A 19,488-nucleotide genomic window follows, 5' to 3' on the forward strand; every position below is an offset into this window, starting at 1 on the left:
GGAAAAAATCGTTTGGTACAAAAATATTCAATTTTTTTCATTTTTTTCAATTTTTTTAATATTTAAACCATCTACAACACAAAATAAATACATTGACACATAAATATCATAAAAGAACTAATATATAAGATGTTTAATATCATTTCTAGTGCTAAAATCACACATAACATTGAATCATGTCCTAAATAGTAAGTCCTGACTCCTGAGTCCCAACTCAGCCTCAAAATATCAACAAAAAATATAATAATGTATCTCATCATGTCATAATGTCATATACAATAAAATGAAGAAAATAACTAAAGTCTAATCCTATTGATTTCCTCTGCCACTCTTGTGAGAAAATGCCACAGCTTTCCCTTTCCCTCTAGATGTAGATGCTGGTGCTGGTGGAGTTGGCAGTGGAATCTGCTATGCTCTAGAAGCTGAAGAACTAGAAGTAGGAGCTATAGGAGGTAGACCACGTCCTCTACTGGTGGCAGGGGTAGCCCGGGCAGGTGGTGTCACCTGGAAACATTACAATATCCTAATCTTGAAATCCTGAAAAACTGATAAGTCTGCTGGATTTTGAATGAAATTTAAAATTCTACTTTCTCCATATGAAATGCAATGAGGCCGGAACCACTCTCAAACATCCTGAGTCATTTCATGTTAATGTTAAATTTTTAAGTAAAAGTGTCATTCTCCTTAATCTTGATCATTAAGCTGCCCCACTCAAAATTTTTTTGTTTCTTTAAAAAAAATTGCATTTCGAACATTTAGCATCCCTTATAAAACCTCACTGCCCCGACTGCCCGCGATAATTTCCGATTTTATTGCGATTTTTTGGAAAAAATCGCGATAATTTGAAAAACTCGCGATAATTTCCAAAAAATGGGGCAAAAAAAAATACCGGCGATAATTTCGAATAAAACTCGCGATATTTTCGTTCTGCTGAAAAACTCGTGATAAAACGATAAAATCACGATAATATCGCGATTTTCACAACACTAAATTCAACAACTAGAAAGACATTTGAAGATGTTAAAATTGGCAACTAGGGCCAAAATCCATGTGGGTCATCTTATTAATGGAAGTTGATATTTTTCTTGGATCCCTCTCATCGAGAGGTGTAGTATTGATCTAAAGATCACCCAATTCCGATAAGTATTCATGGAGATATGAATTTATTTGTGTTATGGGACAATTCGTCAAGGTCGGTCAGCAACCGAATAAACCCCACTTGTGCTCAATGTTTTAGTATAAATAGAGGTGGCCTTCAAGTCATTCCAAAACACTTGGGATCTCTTCCTCTCTACTTGTCTTTGGGTTTTAGTAGGAGGAGAGATCTTAAGGGATAATGCTGCCCTAATCCAAAGGGTAGAGGCCGAAACTCCAGAGAATAGCCGGAATTGCCGGGAAAAGCCGGAACTTCCGGAACTGTCGGGAATAGTCGGAACTGCCGGAAAAGCTGGAAATGCCAGGAAAAGGTGGAATTGCCAGGAAAAGGCGGAACTGCCAGGAAAATGCGGAACTGCCAGGAAAAGGCGGAACTGCCAGGAAAAGGCAGAACTGCCGGGAATAGCTAGAATTGCCGGCACTGCCGGAACTACCGGGAACAGCCAGAATCGCCGGAATTGCCAGGAATAGCCGAAACTGTCGGGGACAGCCGGAACTGCTGGGAACAACCAAAACTGCCGGGAATAGCCGGAATTGTTGGAAAAGCCGGAATTGCCGGGAAAGTCGGAATTGCCGAAACTGTCGGGAATAGCTGGAATTGCCAGAACTACCAGGAACAAACGGAATTATCGGGAACTGCCGGAACTGTCGGGAACTGCCGGAAATGCTGGGACTATCGAGAACTGCCGGGAACTGCCGGAACTGCCAGAACTGTCGGGAATAGCCGGAACTGTCGGGAAAAGTTAGGATTGCCGGGAAAAGCCAGAATTGCAGGGAATTGCCGGAAACAGCCGGAATTGCCGGGAATTGCTGGAATTGCCGGGAACTGCCGGAACTGCGGGGAACAACTGAGAACAGTCGGAACTGCTGGAACTTCCGGGAACTGTTGGAACAGCCAGAGCATCTGTCTCTGAAGGAGAGTAGCATGCAAGGGACAACTAACTAAGATTGGGACAGTTGTGTGGTACTTAGCAGCGAATACATCAAGCATGCAATGTTACAGCTAGCATGCAACATCAAGCATGCAAAGGACAACAAGCATGCTAGGGACAACAAGTAAGCAAGATGCAGCCAACACATAGGTCAGTATGGCAACATGGTGTAGCAATGGCACATAATGCAGTACAGTGATGGGTACAGTCATGATTAATGAAGCATGATGAGATGCAGCATAGTGATAATGGGTGCAGCGTGGTGCAGCACGATGAGGTGCAACATGATGACAAAATGCAGCACAACAATAGGTGAAGGAGTCACCTTGGAGAATGTACTATCTCTCTCTCTCTCTCTGTGCTGAACTATTGAAGAACATATAAGAAGAATTGATCAAGGGTTTCCCCACATTGGGGTTTGTCCCTGGCTAGCGCCACATCTTGTGTCCTCTTGTCTTGGCTTGTCTTCTGCGATTTATGTTTATGTTCTATCTGCAGTTTACTTTAATGCTGATGTGATTGCTAATCTGGAAAAGATATTGAGCTAACTGTGAAAATTGAAATAAATTGCTCTAAGCATAGAACATACCTAAAATTAACATGGTATCGAAGCTTATGTGAAGACAATGCCCAAGCAAGAGTGAAAGAGCAATCACCAAAGACAGTTGGGAAAGGACAAAAGGATTAGTGGATTCCTCATCCCTCTTCAAATTCACCGAGGGTGAAGTCGAAGCAGAGAATATTATCAGAATGGCGCAGTGGAAGTTTCTGATGGCCTACCTAAAGATCACTTCATTGGGAAGTCCAGATCTAAGGGTGGAAGGAAAAGCAGATGGCTTGGTTGCAATATGTTCGGCCATTATGCAAAGGAGTGTCCGAATGGTAGAGACACATCTCTTGTTGAAGATAACAATCATTCTAGGGACATCTTCAATGATCAAAGGAATGACAGGTAATGCAGGTCATCAAGGAAACGGCCGACTCTTCAGAGAAAGTAAGGAACCACAGGTATGAAGAATCAAATGTTGTTTCTAATAAGATAAAGAAGCGTTATCTTGTATTGGCCCTCTCCTTCAGATTCTTTGGGAATCTGGCTTATTGATTGTAGTGCTTCAAGGCACTTCATTGGATAGTAGGGTGCACTCTCTAATTTGGTAGAGATGGAAATAATCGTGGGATTATACCCTGATGCTACCTATCCCGGAAAGGGTGTAGGGAATGTTACCCCTCAATTGAATGAGGGTAACTTGATTCATTTACAGAATCTCTTTTATGTACCTGATCACAAGAAGAACTAGGTGTCCATTTCGACAATGGAAGTCAAAGGTTACATGGGTGGCACTCATCGATGGAAAGGTACGTGTTTGAAAATAGAATTTTCAAAGATGTTTTTGAGTTCAAGGTTGTATCAAGTTGCAGGAAGTCCACTGGGGACCATGTCCATTGACACATAGCACCGGAGGTCTGTGAGTCAGATGGTGACAGGGATCCTTGAATTCAAAAAGAGCATGAAAGTACATGTCTGAGATGTACTGAAAGAAAATCTTACAAGGGCACCATTCCCCTCATGTAGCAGGTCCACAGGTTTGGAACAACTCGAGGGGTTTGAGATTCATGATCAGGAATCTCACTTATGCAGGTGGAAGAAAGCCCTCTATGGCTTGAAGCAAAATTCCCCGGGCGTAGTATGAGAGGATTGATAGCTATCAGATGAAGCTGAGATTCACTAAGAGTCAAGCCGATCCAAACCATTGTTTGAAGGTTGTGGATGATAGACCTCTCATACCAGCACCTTCTGAGGACGACCTATTTCAAACAGGTGAAGACCCTCTCACTTGCAGAAGTAAGAGGGAGTTGGATTCCGGATGTGGAATGATAAACTACAAGCCTGTGACTACCTCGAGGATCTTAACTTTCAGAAGTTATATGGTAGTGATGTCGGACTAGATTTGGGAAATGCATCTGAGTTTCATAAACTCATTCGCGCTGATGTTCTTGGTGAACTTCTGTCCGGACATATGTTTTGCAGTTAGCATGGCGAGCTCATATTTTGTTGAGCCTCACTGGATTGGTGCCAAGAATCTTGTGAGATATCTTCGTGGCACAATCTCTCATGGATTGAGATACACTGCCGGAAATATGAAACTACATGATTATTCGAATGCTAACTGGGCAGGAAGTGTGGAGGATCACTAGAGCACTTCTCAGTGCTGTTTCTCTTTGGATTCTTCTTCGATATCATGGATTAGCAGGAAGCAAAAGTCGGTTGCTATAAGCACCGCCGAGATCGAATACATAGCTATGAGTATGATCTCGTATGAAGTTGCCTAGTTGTGGAAGCTCTTCAGTGAGCTGTTTGTACACATGATGAATACCACTGTGATTCTCTGTGACAACCAGAGGGGGGATTCGATTATTGAGGAATCCTGTATTCGATGATTGCTCCAGCAGATAGACATTAGATACTGCCTTATTTGGGATATGGTAAGTCGATGAGCGAGGAGGCTCCATCGCATTGAGACTGATGTATAGGTCGCAGACATTTTGTCAAAGCCCCGGGAAAGGTCAAATCTGTGACTTTCCCGAATGACTTGGAGTCGTTGAGAGACCTTCTTATAAGGGTCCTGCATGTTGCATGCATTGAGCTCTGGGAGCTTTGGGGAACTTGGGGTACTTATTGGAGCAACATATGACCACAGGGCGACTCACCCTCCCCTGGTGGTGCGCTATGTACAAGATGACAAGTTCAACCTTCCCTTGTGATACCCCATGGCGACTGTGGAACAAGATGATTAGTTCTCCTATGGGTCGGGATGATTAGTTCTCCCGTGGCAACTGTGGAACAGGATGATTAGTTCTCCTGTGGGCCGGGATGATTAGTTCTCCCGTGGCAACTGTGGAATAGGATGATTAGTTCTCCTGTGGGCCGGGATGATTAGTTCTCCCGTGGCAACTGTGGAACATGATGATTAGTTCTCTTGTGGGCCAAGATGATTAGTTCTCCCGTGGCAACTGTGGAACAGGATGATTAGTTCTCCTGTGGGCCGGGATGATTAGTTCTCCCGTGGCAACTGTGGAACAGGATGATTAGTTCTCCTGTGGGCCAGGATGATTAGTTCTCCCGTGGTGATTGTGGGGCAGGATGATTCGTTCTCCTGTGGACCAGATGATTAGTTCTCCTGTTAAGGCATCCTACCCATGCAGTCTGGGACTCATGGGAAATATCTCTCATCTGATCAATGAGCAGGGAAATGAGGTTAGGGACTGTTGTCGCGCGGATTGACACGACAACGCTCAGACCGGGGGCTGTCACTCTGATCCCCGATCCCTCCGTTTAAGCCTGTCTCCCGCGGCTAACGGGGGTAGTCCCTGTAAGATGATGAGGCCAACTGTCGACCAGTTGGCTGGGAGACACGAGATACGATTAAGATAAGCACTAAAAAGATTTAATTAATTTAGCAGACCAGTGCCTTAAGAGATTATAGTTAAGATGATTACTTGTTAAATGATATAAAAAATAAGGACCATGAACAGCAATCATCTATCATCAGCTAAATCACAATGCTCTTAGAATGATGAAAACGATATCCAGCAATTGAGAACTTTCAAAAAAAATGAATGCTTTAAACCACCACGAATCATAAACCATTAACCAGATATCAATTTCGCATCTCGACTTGAAAATTTAGATCTCAGCATGAAAGATATAACATGATAACAACTGAATCTGGCAAAAAAAATTTTCCACAATTTTTTTTTTTTGATTTTTTCAATTTTTTTTTTGATTAAACTAAACTAAAAATTAAATTAAAATTAAAAAATCTAACAAAAACATTTTTTGATTTTTTATAACAAAATTTAAAACTATTTTAAAATCTAAACAAAGCCAAACTTAAAGTAAAAATAAATTAAAATATAAAAATAAAATAAATCCTAATAAAATCCTAAATTAAAATCTAAGTCAAAACTAAAAAGAACTAAACTAAATTAAACAAAATTTAATCGTAAATAAAAAAAGCCCTTTTATTTATTTATTTTATAACCAAACTAAAACCAAAATTAAAATTTAATTAAAAATCTAAGTCTAAACAAATCCTTTTTATTTTATTTTTATATCTTTATGAATCTACATTAAATAAAATGAAACCATTTCAAAAGAATTAAAATCTAAAAATGAAATACGTAACCAGCACTTAAACTAAAACATAAAATAAAAAAAATAAAACTATACAAATCCTAAGATTAACCTATGCTATGAAACGAGATATGCACAAGACCTACGGAACCAAAATCAGATTAACGCTGGAAACCCTACGCAGTCGTGTGTCATTAAAACCTACAGCAAAAATGAAACTTGTCGAATGTTGACGCTGATTCAGGCACAAAAGAAGAAAGATGAACGCGCGGAAAAATTTTTCAGGTGACGGCGGACAGAATGCGGATTGGTTTGAAAACACACACCAGACAAACTGCGATGGCACTCAGAAAAAATTCGAAAATGAAAACACTGAGTCCGATGTCTGAATACGTATAAGATTTCAGTGCGATAGGGAAAACAAAAATCGTTTGAAGCTTACCTGGACAGTGCATTTACCTGGCCCGATGAAATGTCTCAATGCGTTATCAAGGTTGCCCCGTAGCTCGTTTTGCCTCACGGACTTCGGATTACCTGAGCGATCGATTGCGTGATTGGTGATTGCTACCTGATAAAATTTGGTGCCACTGTTCGCCTGTGTGAAGGGGGACTGGGTACGATTCAGCCAAAGGAATTTCGATGGTGATTGCAGGCCCACGAAAATTTTGCAGTGGCAGTTTCACGCAACGACTTCACACAATGCCTTCATCCAACGTTTTGTCCAACCAATGCACCGCCGCGTAAAATGATTGCCCAGACTTGCGGCCTCAGATCAGAAGTGTAAAATGAAGAGATGATTAATCAGTGACTCGTTTACTGATGGCGCGTTTATTTTTTTCTTGCCGATCACTTTGAAACCAGAAAATAGCTGAATGTATGATGTCTGAGGCACCAACAATGATAGGAGAGTGGCTGCGTTAAAATGATCTCTCAGGACAGAATTTTGCATTTGCAGGGCAGCGTGTTCATATCACCTTTCTGCATAAAACCAAAACTGAAAACCCTAGATCAGAAAAATTCGAAACCCTAAAACAGCTGATTAATGTACAGATTTGGCCCCTTAACAGCCAGATTCATCAATAAGAACAGAAATATTTTAAAGAACAGAAATTTCAGATTGTCACTGTGAAGGACTTCAGAAAATCTCTCATGCAAATTAAAAAATAATAAATCGAATGATAGACTCAGGATCAAATCCAACTGGGCTCAACACAAAATGCTTGCGGGAGTTGGCTGGTTCAGCCGAGAACTTCCCCGAACGCCCACAAAATTTCCTTCAATGATGTTTTCTGCACAACTCAAAACAACTGTCAATAAAGAGGGCAAAAATACTGCTAGATCTCAGGAAGTAATGGAGATACCTGCCATTACTTCAGAAACCCTAACAGCACCCAAACCCCAGCAAGTGAACAAGATACCTGTGCTCACAATACTCTACAAAAAGCTATTATTAACGGCTGAAAATAACATATGCAGAAAATGAAACAATCTCACAGCATTTTAAGAGAGTAACACCAGCAAGATATGGACCCCAAAGTCTTCTTTTATTAACCAGAAACAGATTTACAAGAGAGCTTCTTCAGTATCAGACACACAGATCCAATGATCTCAAATGACCACCTAAGACCCTATATAAAGGAAATGATCCCAACGGCTAGTTTGAATGATCCATGTAGAAATGATCTCGACCGTTGATGAGGATCAAGACATCTCTTGATCTCATCCGTCGATTTATTCACTTAAAATATTATTATTTTATTTTATTTTTTAAATTTTTAAATTTTTTATTATTTTTATTTATTTCATTTTTTAAATTTTTAAATTTTTTATTATTTTTTATTATTTTTTTTTAAATTTTTATTTATTTTATTATTTTATTTCATTTTTTAAATGGATCATCGAACTAAGCCTTTGGAAACATCAACTTGGACCTAGGACTTAGGACTCACGAGGGGATTTAAAACATTTTCAACCCTCAAGACACATTTCATGATGACTTTTTACAATTTACATCTCAAGGGGACAAACCCACTTAATACAGACCCTCACAAAACACCCAGTTCTGCGACACAACTATAATCTAGCAGATCAACACACTAGGATTCTCCTAAAGTTCTAATGACAAAATCCATCCCGACTTTGGGGTCAGGTTTGAAGGAAAACTTTGTCGATCCATGGATTGGTGAGACGAAAAACCTTCCGGGACGTAGATTACCACTAGAAAGTTAGGTCCACCTAGGCAATTCACATACACGACTCATGTCTGCTAAGATTATTTACAATTCATACATGCAGACTGGGTTTACAATCAAAATGATCAAGCTGCTGATGACTGCAGGATGGCACGGAAACACTGATCAGGTGCTGCCCCTTTTTGCAAAGAAAAGGGGGGTGTACTGCATGGGTAGTTGACCGGTAGAGGTCAACAGGGACCATAGTAGTACTATCGATGGACGCATCATTGTATCTACTGTACTCCCTATGCTAGGATGACCTCCATTGATCTGGGATCAGTGAAACTGACTTTGGGTTAGTAAGAGTGATGTGACACACTCTTTTTAGATGAAACTGACTTTGGGTCAGTAGAGAATGGTATGAGACATTCTCAATCAATTCTTCTTCTTCATGGTTCAGCAGAGCAGAGAAGAGCAGAGCAAAGCTCAGCAGAGCAGAGCAGTGCAGGGCACTGATGGCAGAGATAGTACAGTCGAACATATGGATCAACGGATGGAGTTCTCCCAAGTTGAGAGGGAGTGTTAAACTTGGAAACTAGGGCCAAACTCCATGTGGGTCATCTTATTAATGGAAGCTGATATTTTTCTTGGATCCCTCTCATCGAGAGGTGTAGGATTGATCTAAAGATCATCCGATTCCGATAAGTATTCATGGAGATATGATTTATTTGTGTTATGGGACAATTCGTCAAGGTCGGCCAACAACCAAATAAACCCCACTTGTGCTCAACGTTTTAGTATAAATAGAGGTGGCCTTCAAGTGATTTCAAAACACTTGGGATCTCTTCCTCTCTACTTGTCTTTGGGTTTTAGTAGGAGGAGAGATCTTAAGGGATAACGCTGCCCTAATCTAGAGGGCAGAAGCCGGAATTGCCGGGAATAACCGGAATTGCCAGGAAAAGTTGAAACTGTTAGGAACTGCTGGAAAAGCCGAAATTGCCGAGAAAAGGCGAATAGCCAGAACTGCCGGAGCGAACTGTCGGAACTATCAGAACCGTCAGAACTGCTGGGAACAGCCGGAATTGCCGGAATTGTCGGAAATAGCTGAAACTGCTGGAAAAGTTGGAATTGCTGGGAAAAGCCGGAATTGCCGAAACTGTCGGGAATAGTCGAAACTGTCGGGAACTGCCAGGAACAACGGGAATTGCCGAAACTGTTGGAACTGTCGGGCACGGCCGGAACTGCCAGAACTACCAGGAATAGCAGGAACTGTTGGAAAAGCCGGAACTGCCAGGAAAAGCCGGAATTGTCGGAACTGCTGGGAATTGCCGGAATTATCGGGAACAGCCGGAACTGTCGGGAACTGCCGGAACTGCGGGAACTGCTAGAACTGCCGGAATTGCCGGAACAGCCAGAGCATCTGTCTTCGAAGGAGAGTAGCATGCAAGGGACAACTAACTAACATTGGGACAGTTGTATGGTACTTAGCAGCAAATACATCAAGCATGCAATGTTACAGCTAGCATGCAACATCAAGCATGCAAAGGACAACAAGCATGCTAGGGACAACAAGCAAGCAAGATGCAGCCAACACATAGGTCAGTATGGTAACATGGTGCAGAAATGGCACATAATGCAGTACAGTGATGGGTACAGTCATGATTAATGAAGCATGATGAGGTGCAGCATGGTGATGATGGGTGCAGCATGGTGCAGCACCGTGAGGTGCAACATGATGACGAAATGCAGCACAACGATAGGTGAAGGAGTCACCTTGGAGAATCAGTTGAAGCAGCATGTCTTCAACTGATCTCATGTATCATCTTCTTAGAGATGATCTATGCTCTTATCTAGATAAGTCAAAGTGTTGACTTCTGTTGTAAATGTATTATCTCTTTCTCTCTCTCTCTGCTGAACTATTGAAGAACATATAAGAAGAATTGATCAAGGGTTTCCCCACATTGGGGTTTGTCCTTGGCTAGCGCCACATCTTGTGTCCTCTTGTCTTGGCTTGTCTTCTGCGATTTATGTTTATGTTCTATCTGTAGTTTACTTTAATGCTGATGTGATTGCTAATTTGGAAAAGATATTGAGCTAACTATGAAAATTGAAATAAATTGCTCTAAGCATAGAACATACCTAAAATTAACATGGTATTGGAGCTTGTGTGAAGTACTTTGTGCCTTTTGCATTAAATATGGTCCATTATGATACTTTTATGGTTATTTCATGTATGAAGATGATGCCACTTGATCTTGAAGGCATGTTTCAGATGTCACTTCCCAAGTACATTTCATGATTTCTTGAGGGATAGTTGAGACTTCTCCAAAACCTTGAAGAGGACGTCCAATCTAGTGTGATGGCACTTCTACACCTTGTTTTCACAACATTGACCACCTTGTTATGGATTCATCACAAATGTTTTTCACCTTCCCTCTCTTCGGACGATGAATCAATGCACAAAGAAACTTGGATGATGTCAGCATTAATGATGTACCCCAATGAGCCTAGGACACCCCCAGGTTGGCCTTGCACCTACTTGATGGATGTTTCCTTGTTCCTTGACCTTGTTGATGATGAGGATGACTTGTGATCCCTTTGGAGGGATGTTACTCTTTTGCTTGATGACATCATGTTGTAGGGCTAGGACGCTTCCCTTGCACGGCCGAGAGTGATGACGTGGGGCTTACTGATGATGACATAATGCTGAGGAGAGATATCGCTTCAGGATGCACCTTTGATGTTGAGGAGATGGTTTATGGTGAGGAGCACTCTTTGACCCTTTTCTAGCACCTTGCTTGAGGGAGGATGACATCATGCTTGGAGGACCTTCTACTTAGATGTGTGAGTTAAAATGAAGCTTTTGTTATGTTTTTATAGAGGTAGCTATGTTTTAGGTTGGATTGTTACCTATTGGACTTCTAAAATCTTGAAGTTATGTTTTTAGGGCTTTTGAGTCTCAATTAAGACAAATTTGACTTGGTTGCCTTTGTGTAAATAGAAGGAAGTTGAAATGTCTTGGATCATTGTCACACAGACTCATTTCTCTCTTGTAAAGGAGTGTTCACTAGTTCTTTCTCTCTCTTGGATGCAATGGATCACTAGGAAGTGAATTGTCTTGGAAAATATAAAATGGCATGGATAGAATTTCATTGGACTGATGAAGTGATGCTGTCGGTGAATGGTGCTAATTTATTGTGAGTATTTTTCTTCCATTTTGCTAATGTTGTAGAATTAGGGTTTTTATGAAGTCTTCATGATATGTTGTATCTTGATTGGCTCTAACATCTCCTTATGCAAGGTATGTCACCAAGTATCCATCACAGAAACTTAGAATAACATTCCTTGACCTTAATCTCCTCTTTGTGAAAGTGGCTAGTATTGGATTGATACATTCTTCTCTCTCTTCCTCTCTCCCTCCAAGGTCTTCCACCTTTGCTCTCATCCTTTTTCACTCCATATACCTAACTGATTGAAGACATTAGTCACTGTGTGTCAATCTTATTTAAAATTTTATCTTTTATTTTTTATTTATTTTATGCTAAACTAGGGTCAGGGTTTTGCAAAGTCTGTATTTAAATAACATAAAACACTCTAAATGTCATATAGCTAAGGTTAGGGTTTGATATATTTAGTTGAATAAGTGAAATTTCATCTTTTATGCATTTTACAGCCATGATTCTAGGGCTGACGTCTAGGGTTTCCTAGCTGTTTTGTGCATTTCAACCATTGAAATTTTTTCTTTGTCCTTTCTCTTGTTTACCTATTTAATAGCCTTTGATGTTTTATTGTTTATTGTCATTTATATCCTGTGTTTATTATTGCTATAAAATTTTTTCACTGCCATAAAGTATCTTCATTTCAAACCCTAACTTATAACAGCAATTGTTTAATTAATGGTAGCATGTGTTTGGAATCTATTTGAGCATCTTGTGGACTTATCTCAGCCCTTTAGAATCAGCCATAGGTTCTTTGAACTCACTCCCTCATTTTCACTCTAAGCCCTAGCTTATTGAATCCATTTCTGGGGGTGTCTAATTATCAAGTTCCTAGAGGGTATTTGGTCTGGCGTTTCTTGGGTTACTTAATCTCTAAGGCCTGTTGGGGAAGCCTCCCTTGCGGGGATAATATCCAACCACAAAACAATAGGAGAACAACCACTAAGGTGATAGTGGTGGCTGATCTCATTGTTTCCCTAGACCTAAAGTGCCTAGTGAGGCTTTGCACTAGGCTGCTAGATTTTGTGGTAATAATGACCTAATTCACAAGCCACTTCATAAAGTACCTCACAGCTTTCTAACAATAAAATATCTATTGATCACATGTCATTTATGAGAATAGATTACAAGGCCAAATATGACTTGATAACCAACTTGGGGCTAATGAAGAATCCCTTTGTAAAAGTATCATCCATTCTTTATAAGTTTGTATTCAAGTTTTGAGATAGGGTCTGGATTGAACTTGAATTTTGGTGACACAGATTGGAAATATCTGAATTGTATGTGTGCTCTAGAAGCCCATTGATTGTGGAGATTATTTTATGACCTGTTGCTGTTTCATGTCTCTTTGTATGTTGAAAGTTGCATTGAAAAACTCTTAACTGACTGGATACTATAAAAGAAGCTTTGTAACAGCTTGTATGAGCTTATGAGACACATAATAGCTTTAATTGCCTTTGGCCTGTTGCTGATAGCTTACTTGGATATCATTTTCATGCTTAAAAGATAAAACTGTCAGATATAAGTTGTAACCAACCTGCAGTGTGCCATCTATGTTCCCAGTAGACCATTTATCTTTTTTGACTTGTAGATGACTAGTGAGAATGTCTTTAAATCAGTGTTGAAGGTTACACTTGCTCTGGGAGGCATGCTATATGACTTTTATTGTATGCAGGTACCTCCAAGTCGATCTTCATACAATAATCTTATAAATGCTTGTGGGTCTAGTGGTCATTGGGAAGAGGCTTTGAAGGTGTGTAAACGAATGACAAATAATGGAGTTGGACCTGATTTAGTAACACACAACATTGTCTTATCTGCTTTTAAAAATGGAGCCCAATATGGAAAAGCATTGTCTTACTTTGAGCTTATGAAGAGAAAGAAGGTTAAATTGGATACAATCACTTTCAATATCATCATAAGTTGCCTTGTCAAGCTGGAGCAGTTTGATAGGGCTGTTGAAACATTCTTTTTAATGAGGAGGAATGCACTTGATTGTAAGCCAGATGTAGTGACATTCAACACCATCATGCATGCATATGCTGCTAGTGGGAAAATTAGAGATGCCAAGGCAACATTTGAAATGATGATTGCTGAGGGCATAAAAGCCAATATTGTTTCCTACAATACATTGATCAGTGCATATGCTTCACTGGGAATGTCTAAGGAGGCCTTGGAAACATTTAACTTGCTTGAGGAAAGCAGTTTTCGACCTGATATTGTATCATATACATCTTTACTCAATTCTTATGGGCGATCAAGACAATTAGACAAGGCTAAAGAAGTCTTTGACTTGATGAGCAAAATATCTTTGAAACAGAATACAGTGACTTATAATTCCTTGATTTATGCATATGGTTCTGCAGGATGCCTGGAAGAGGCTGTGAACTTGTTTGATGAAATGAAACATGTTAGAGTTCAGCCAAATGTTGTTACAATATGCATCCTTTTAGCAGCCTGTGGTCACTGTGGTCATCCTGAGAAGATTGATTCGATTATTTCTTTAGCAGTTTCTCAAGGTATTCAACTAAATGTTAATGCATACAATACAGCCATTTCAACCTTTATGAATGGGGGGATGTATGACAGAGCATTATGCATATATGGAAATATGAAAGAAAAGGGAGTAAAACCCGATAGTGTTACTTTTAGCATTCTAATTAATGGTGCTTGTAAGATCAGAAGTCACGTTGAAGCACAAAAGCACTTCGATGAGATGCTAGACACTCAAATTGGTGTGACTGTGGAAGCCTGTACAGCTCTAATTGATGCATATGCCAAACAGGTAATACACTATTTTAACCAGTTGCTCCTTCAGAATTTTGAGTTACGTCTTCTGGGATTCCTTTTGAGTAGCATGCATTCTTAAGTGGATAACCTTGGGTTATGTACAGGGTCTACTTAATGAAGCTGAATTACTATTCAGTCAAATGAATACTTTTGGTTGCTCACCTAATGTTGTTACGTTTACCACCTTGATCCATGCCTATGGCGCTGCAGGTATGAGAACTTGATGCTTATGGCCTCTGGAAATTCATCTAGATTTGGACAAAGCTTAATTGATCTTTTCTGAGGCTCTTAATTTATCAATGCAGAAATGTGGGAGAAAGCTTATTCCTTGTTTGAATATATGGAAGCAAACAATATTGAAGCAGACACTATTGCATACTCAACACTTATGTCAATATTGAATAAAGGAGGCCGGTTTGAGAAAGTTCTTAGTGTTGCAGAGAGAATGCGGGAGAAAAATATAACTTTTAGTGAGGCAACCTACTTTGAAATAATAGCGGCTTGCAGCAAGTAAGTTTTGAGTTATATGTTCACCTTGCAACATTCTTTCACATTTACAAGGGCAAGCAAAAGATAATAATAGAAGGGGGAAATAATGACCTCAAACATTAAACAAAATATTAATGTAAATCCAATAGCAAAAATATATCGAGTTATAAGTTTTGAGATACATAATATTAAAGTTTTGAGCGAACATATATAATAATCATTGAGGTGCTAGATGCTCTCTAGAGTCCAAAAATCATCATACTATAATCAAATGAATACAAAGCTCATCTGAAGTATTCTCATTATACAGTATACCCACTTGACTGGCTCAAGGGGTGTGGAAGGAAGGCGTGTAGGGTCCTGTTTTCTATATATTTTGAAACACTAAAAGGTCTGTTAAGTTTGCTGAAGGTTGGAAAACACCTCAATTTCTTTTTTCTCCATGTGAGGGCTAATGGGGCCGATTCTATCACCAAACATCTTGAAATGGGGTCCCACTTTAACTTAATTGTTGAAATTTAAGTTAATGAGAATTAAACATAAGTAAAAGTATTCAAAATATATAGAATTTGAAAAGGGAGGCCCGTTGGACAATGAACAGGGTTAAGTTTCTTCCAGGACTATATGATGAAGAGTTATGCTAGGGTTTAGGAAGGGTATAGACCCTTATTTTCCTTTTATTTGGTGACCTTTTTGGGTTATTTCCAATTGCTGCATGGGGTGGGCTGTATAGAACTGGTTGGTTTGGGGATGGATCAGTCCAATAGCAGTTCAAAGGGCCGGTCTAGGTGGGTTTTGGCTCAAAAGAGCATGAACTAATTGGTTCTGATTATTGTGAGATTGGAAACTTGTGTTCTATACCAATAAACACAGCACACATCCTGGAAAGCTTAATATTTACTGGTGTATTGTGCATAATAATAGTGATTTGGTTCAACGAGTACAATTTAACGTAAATATTAAAATTAACTCTAATGAGCTTGTATTCAGAGCTATACAAAGTTATTTAGGCATGCTGCAGGAAACTAACAATAGTCTATAAAAATTGAGAAAACTAGAAAAGAGAGACATCTGAAGAAACATGATTTACATCTATCAAAGATATTAAGAATAATAGCTGACAAGAAAGGGACAATACTGCAACTCAAAAATGAGTATAACAATTTTAAAACTAAGGTTAGTAATTTAAAGCAAATCAACTGTGAAACAGCAACATGAACAATAAGATGTGTGCATAGACAATTTGTTTTGTATTTGATGCATGATGCAGGACAACCAATTTATAAAATGAATTCAATTGGGATCTGCAGTCATTGATTCATTGTAAGTGATCAAATCTTGATGGGTCATGTTCCACAATGTTTTTAAGACTATCATGAGGGTATGGCAATGTGGTTGGTCACATCAAACCCTACTAAATTAAAATAAATAGTTGCACAGAGTTGATATTTTTGCCCATGTTTAAATATAGAATTAGTGCAATTCCTTATTCAAGATTGTCAAGTAGGCATGATACTTGAACCAATATATCCCCCAATTACATTTTTCATCACAAAATTTGTGGACAACAATTCCTCTGGCAACGTGTAGTAGTTCCAGGAAAAATACCAAAATTTCAACATTGTGTTTGTAAAATGTGATTACAAAGGGCTATCCTTCGAATAAGATTTCTAACTCTTATGCAAATTCCTGTTAAAGGTGAAATGGAGAAATAGCTTTAGCAAAGCAGAAATTGAAATATAGATTTTTTATAATGTGATAGGTGGACCATGACTAGTGCCAATCCTTTCTAGGGAAAATGGAGTCAATAGAGAGAGACCTTATTGGGCTGTTTTCTTATGGGATAAGGAGAGAATGAAACTTAAATGAACAAGCTACATCAACCCTATCTTGCTGTCCTCCAATGAAAAAATTGACTTTTGGAGGTGTTGAAAAGTAACTAGGTTCGGTCTTCACAATGACGTGTAATTGTGATTTTATGTAATTGATGAAAAGAAGAAAAATAAAATTATTATTGTAATGCTTGTCTCATGGGTTTCATGAGCAAGAAATTTATTTTTAGTATGACTCCCATTGTGAGTCCTTAGGATTGGTCATAAAGTCAAATTGAGTCAATGTCATGTATGAAGGACCCTTCTTGGGCATGTTACATCTTGTATGAGTCATTTAATAAGTATGTAAGCCCTCCAAGACCAAGCACAAAACCTCTCCTTGAAGTCGGCTACAAAATGGAGTATATAACCTACTTAATGGACATGTCGGCTCACCTGCACTCATGTTGGCTCATTATGCTGGGAAACAACTATTTATTGGCAGCTCGGATTCCATTCTAGACACAGATTTTCAGTCTTGGGTCTGAAGTACAACAGAAAGTGCGAGAAAGAGAATTAGTAGCCTCTCATCCAGCGTGGGAAGAAGGAAGGAAATACGAACTAGTTTGGCACTGTTTTTGGTTATTTGTACTCACACGTGTGACTGATATTAAGGGCTCTGCAGTAGGGTTTACACAGTCAGCAAAGAAGTCAAGAAGGTGGTCTTCATACCAGCATACATGCTAGCTGAAGTCACAAGATTAAGTCTCCTAGTCAAGCGAAGAAGAGAGTTATCTCCAAATAGCCCACACGTGTAAATTGCAGGGGTACTGATAGGACGAGAGTTGCAGATCTGTGGAAGAGACCGAAAATTCCAGAAGTACAAACAGTTTGACTTGCGTTGACTATAGAAGGAGGAAAGTGCTACAAGGTTGTTTCAAGAAGGATCTCATCAAGGAAGGTTTGTGGCTTGGTCTTTGAGTGGCAGATAGGTCAAGGGTCATGGTCTTGGTATTCGTCAATTGGAATCTCTATAAGAAGAATTTGTTCGGGTTTTCCTCTCAAAGAGTGATAGGTTTTGGCCCTGGCTGATAGCCTATATTTTGTGTCTCTTGTCTCTTTATGGTTTATGCATTGGTAGCTATTTGATGAAGAAGAACACTAATAGCTTAAGTAAAAGAAGATCCTAATCTAAAGAAGTAAAAAGCACTCACAAGTAGTTACTAACAAAAGAGAAATCACTTAGTTACTATGCCCTAGATTTCTCAATAGGAGGAACCTTAATGAGTAAATCCACTAAAACATGCATGAAGGTGTGTTTATCAATGGACGATGTGAATATGGTAACAAACTCGGAACCTTAATGAGTAAATCATCTAAAACATGCATGAAGGTGATGTTTATCAACGGACGATGTGAATATGGTAACAAACTCAAAACCTTAATGAGTAAATCCACTAAAACAGGCATGAAGATGTGTTTATCAATGGACGATGTGAATATGGTAACAAACTCAAATTAAAATGAATGATACAACATTACATTTCCAGCTATTAACACAAAGATATATAAGAGGGAAATGACCCTTGTATAAGTACTTTTAAAAAGAGGAAGAAAGTTACCAGGAATTTAGCTCTTCATAACATTTTTTTGGTAAACATAGGGTGACCACAACATGTGTGCCAATTAATGTTATCAAAACCATACCAACCAACGCCAAAAATGTTGATGTTTGTAGTTCGAGCATGCACTTTTATGTAGGTCTAATTGTCTAGGCTTCCAGAAGTCACCAAAGTCTCCTTAGACACTTGCTTTAGTGTGAGCAAGTTGCATTTGTAACTTACCCTAAATTTTAACTTAGGAAAATCACATAATTGTTATGTTGGATTATTGAGCTAAAGAAACATTAGAGAAAAAGTAAAGTATCTACTTTAGTTATGTTTTAATCTCAACCCTTGAACTCAAGTGAGGCGAGTTCTAATCTCGACGATCAATCACTTTGGAGATTAGGGTTAGGGATTTAACTCAATGAAAAGTTATAAAAGCAAGGTTAAGGAGAGGGAGAAGACACACCATACAACAACAAGGCATCTCAGTGAGGAGTATAATACTCTAGTGTGTTGGGTTTGAGGAAGGGAGGTAGCAAGGTGATTTAGATTAGCTAAGGAGGGCTTGATCAGTTGGATCAAATCCAATATTGTGCATGTATTTCCTCAGTTGGGCCATTATCCTAGGATGGGAACCCAAGTAGGTTTTGAATATTTTAATGATGAATTGATTTGAGTGTATTGAAATTTGCATGCACCCTAGGTTTGGTCTATTCCCTAGCTAGGAACACAAACACACTAAAGATGCCCAACCAAAAACAACTTTGCACAACCAAATATAACAACAAACAGATCAATAACAATACATAGTAGTTTTGGCCCTAATCACGTTCTTTATTAGTCCACCAATAAGAAAGCCATAGGGCTCATGTACCAGGGATCATGGCCATTTACAAACCCTGATACAATGCTATAGTACACAATATGTCCTTTGATTGTAATCCTAAGGCTGAGGCCTAGTCCATTAGGCCCTCATTTGCCCAATAGAATTACAAATGGTTGTCCTTCACCTACAAATCACAATTAGTATAATAGGCAAGATTTGACTTACTTGGGCTTGCTCCTTTTAGGCCACATTCCTCATGCCAGCTTGCTATCCTTGCTATAGCCCCTGCCTTTTGGCTGCTACAAAATTCTTTTGTCACTGAACCTTTAGGCCAAGCACTTCACTTATCTT

General features: G+C 39.2%; 1 protein-coding gene across 2 annotated transcripts in view; it reads left to right on the forward strand.

Moving 5' to 3' along the window:
* The window catches only part of EMB2654 (Tetratricopeptide repeat (TPR)-like superfamily protein), a 487,353-nt gene that overhangs the window by 145,059 nt on the left and 322,806 nt on the right, over window positions 1-19,488 (forward strand). For both annotated transcript variants that reach the window (XM_089432755.1, XM_089432756.1), the window contains exons 4-6: window positions 13,290-14,399; window positions 14,509-14,614; window positions 14,710-14,914. In XM_089432755.1, the coding sequence (XP_089288881.1) occupies window positions 13,290-14,399; window positions 14,509-14,614; window positions 14,710-14,914 (1,421 nt within the window). The remainder of the gene's footprint in view (window positions 1-13,289; window positions 14,400-14,508; window positions 14,615-14,709; window positions 14,915-19,488) is intronic.

The sequence above is a fragment of the Pinus tabuliformis genome, chromosome 5_1 (genome assembly GCF_031772625.1).
Source record: "Pinus tabuliformis cultivar Carrire ecotype Pingquan chromosome 5_1, CPIR1, whole genome shotgun sequence".
NCBI lineage: Eukaryota > Viridiplantae > Streptophyta > Pinopsida > Pinales > Pinaceae > Pinus > Pinus tabuliformis.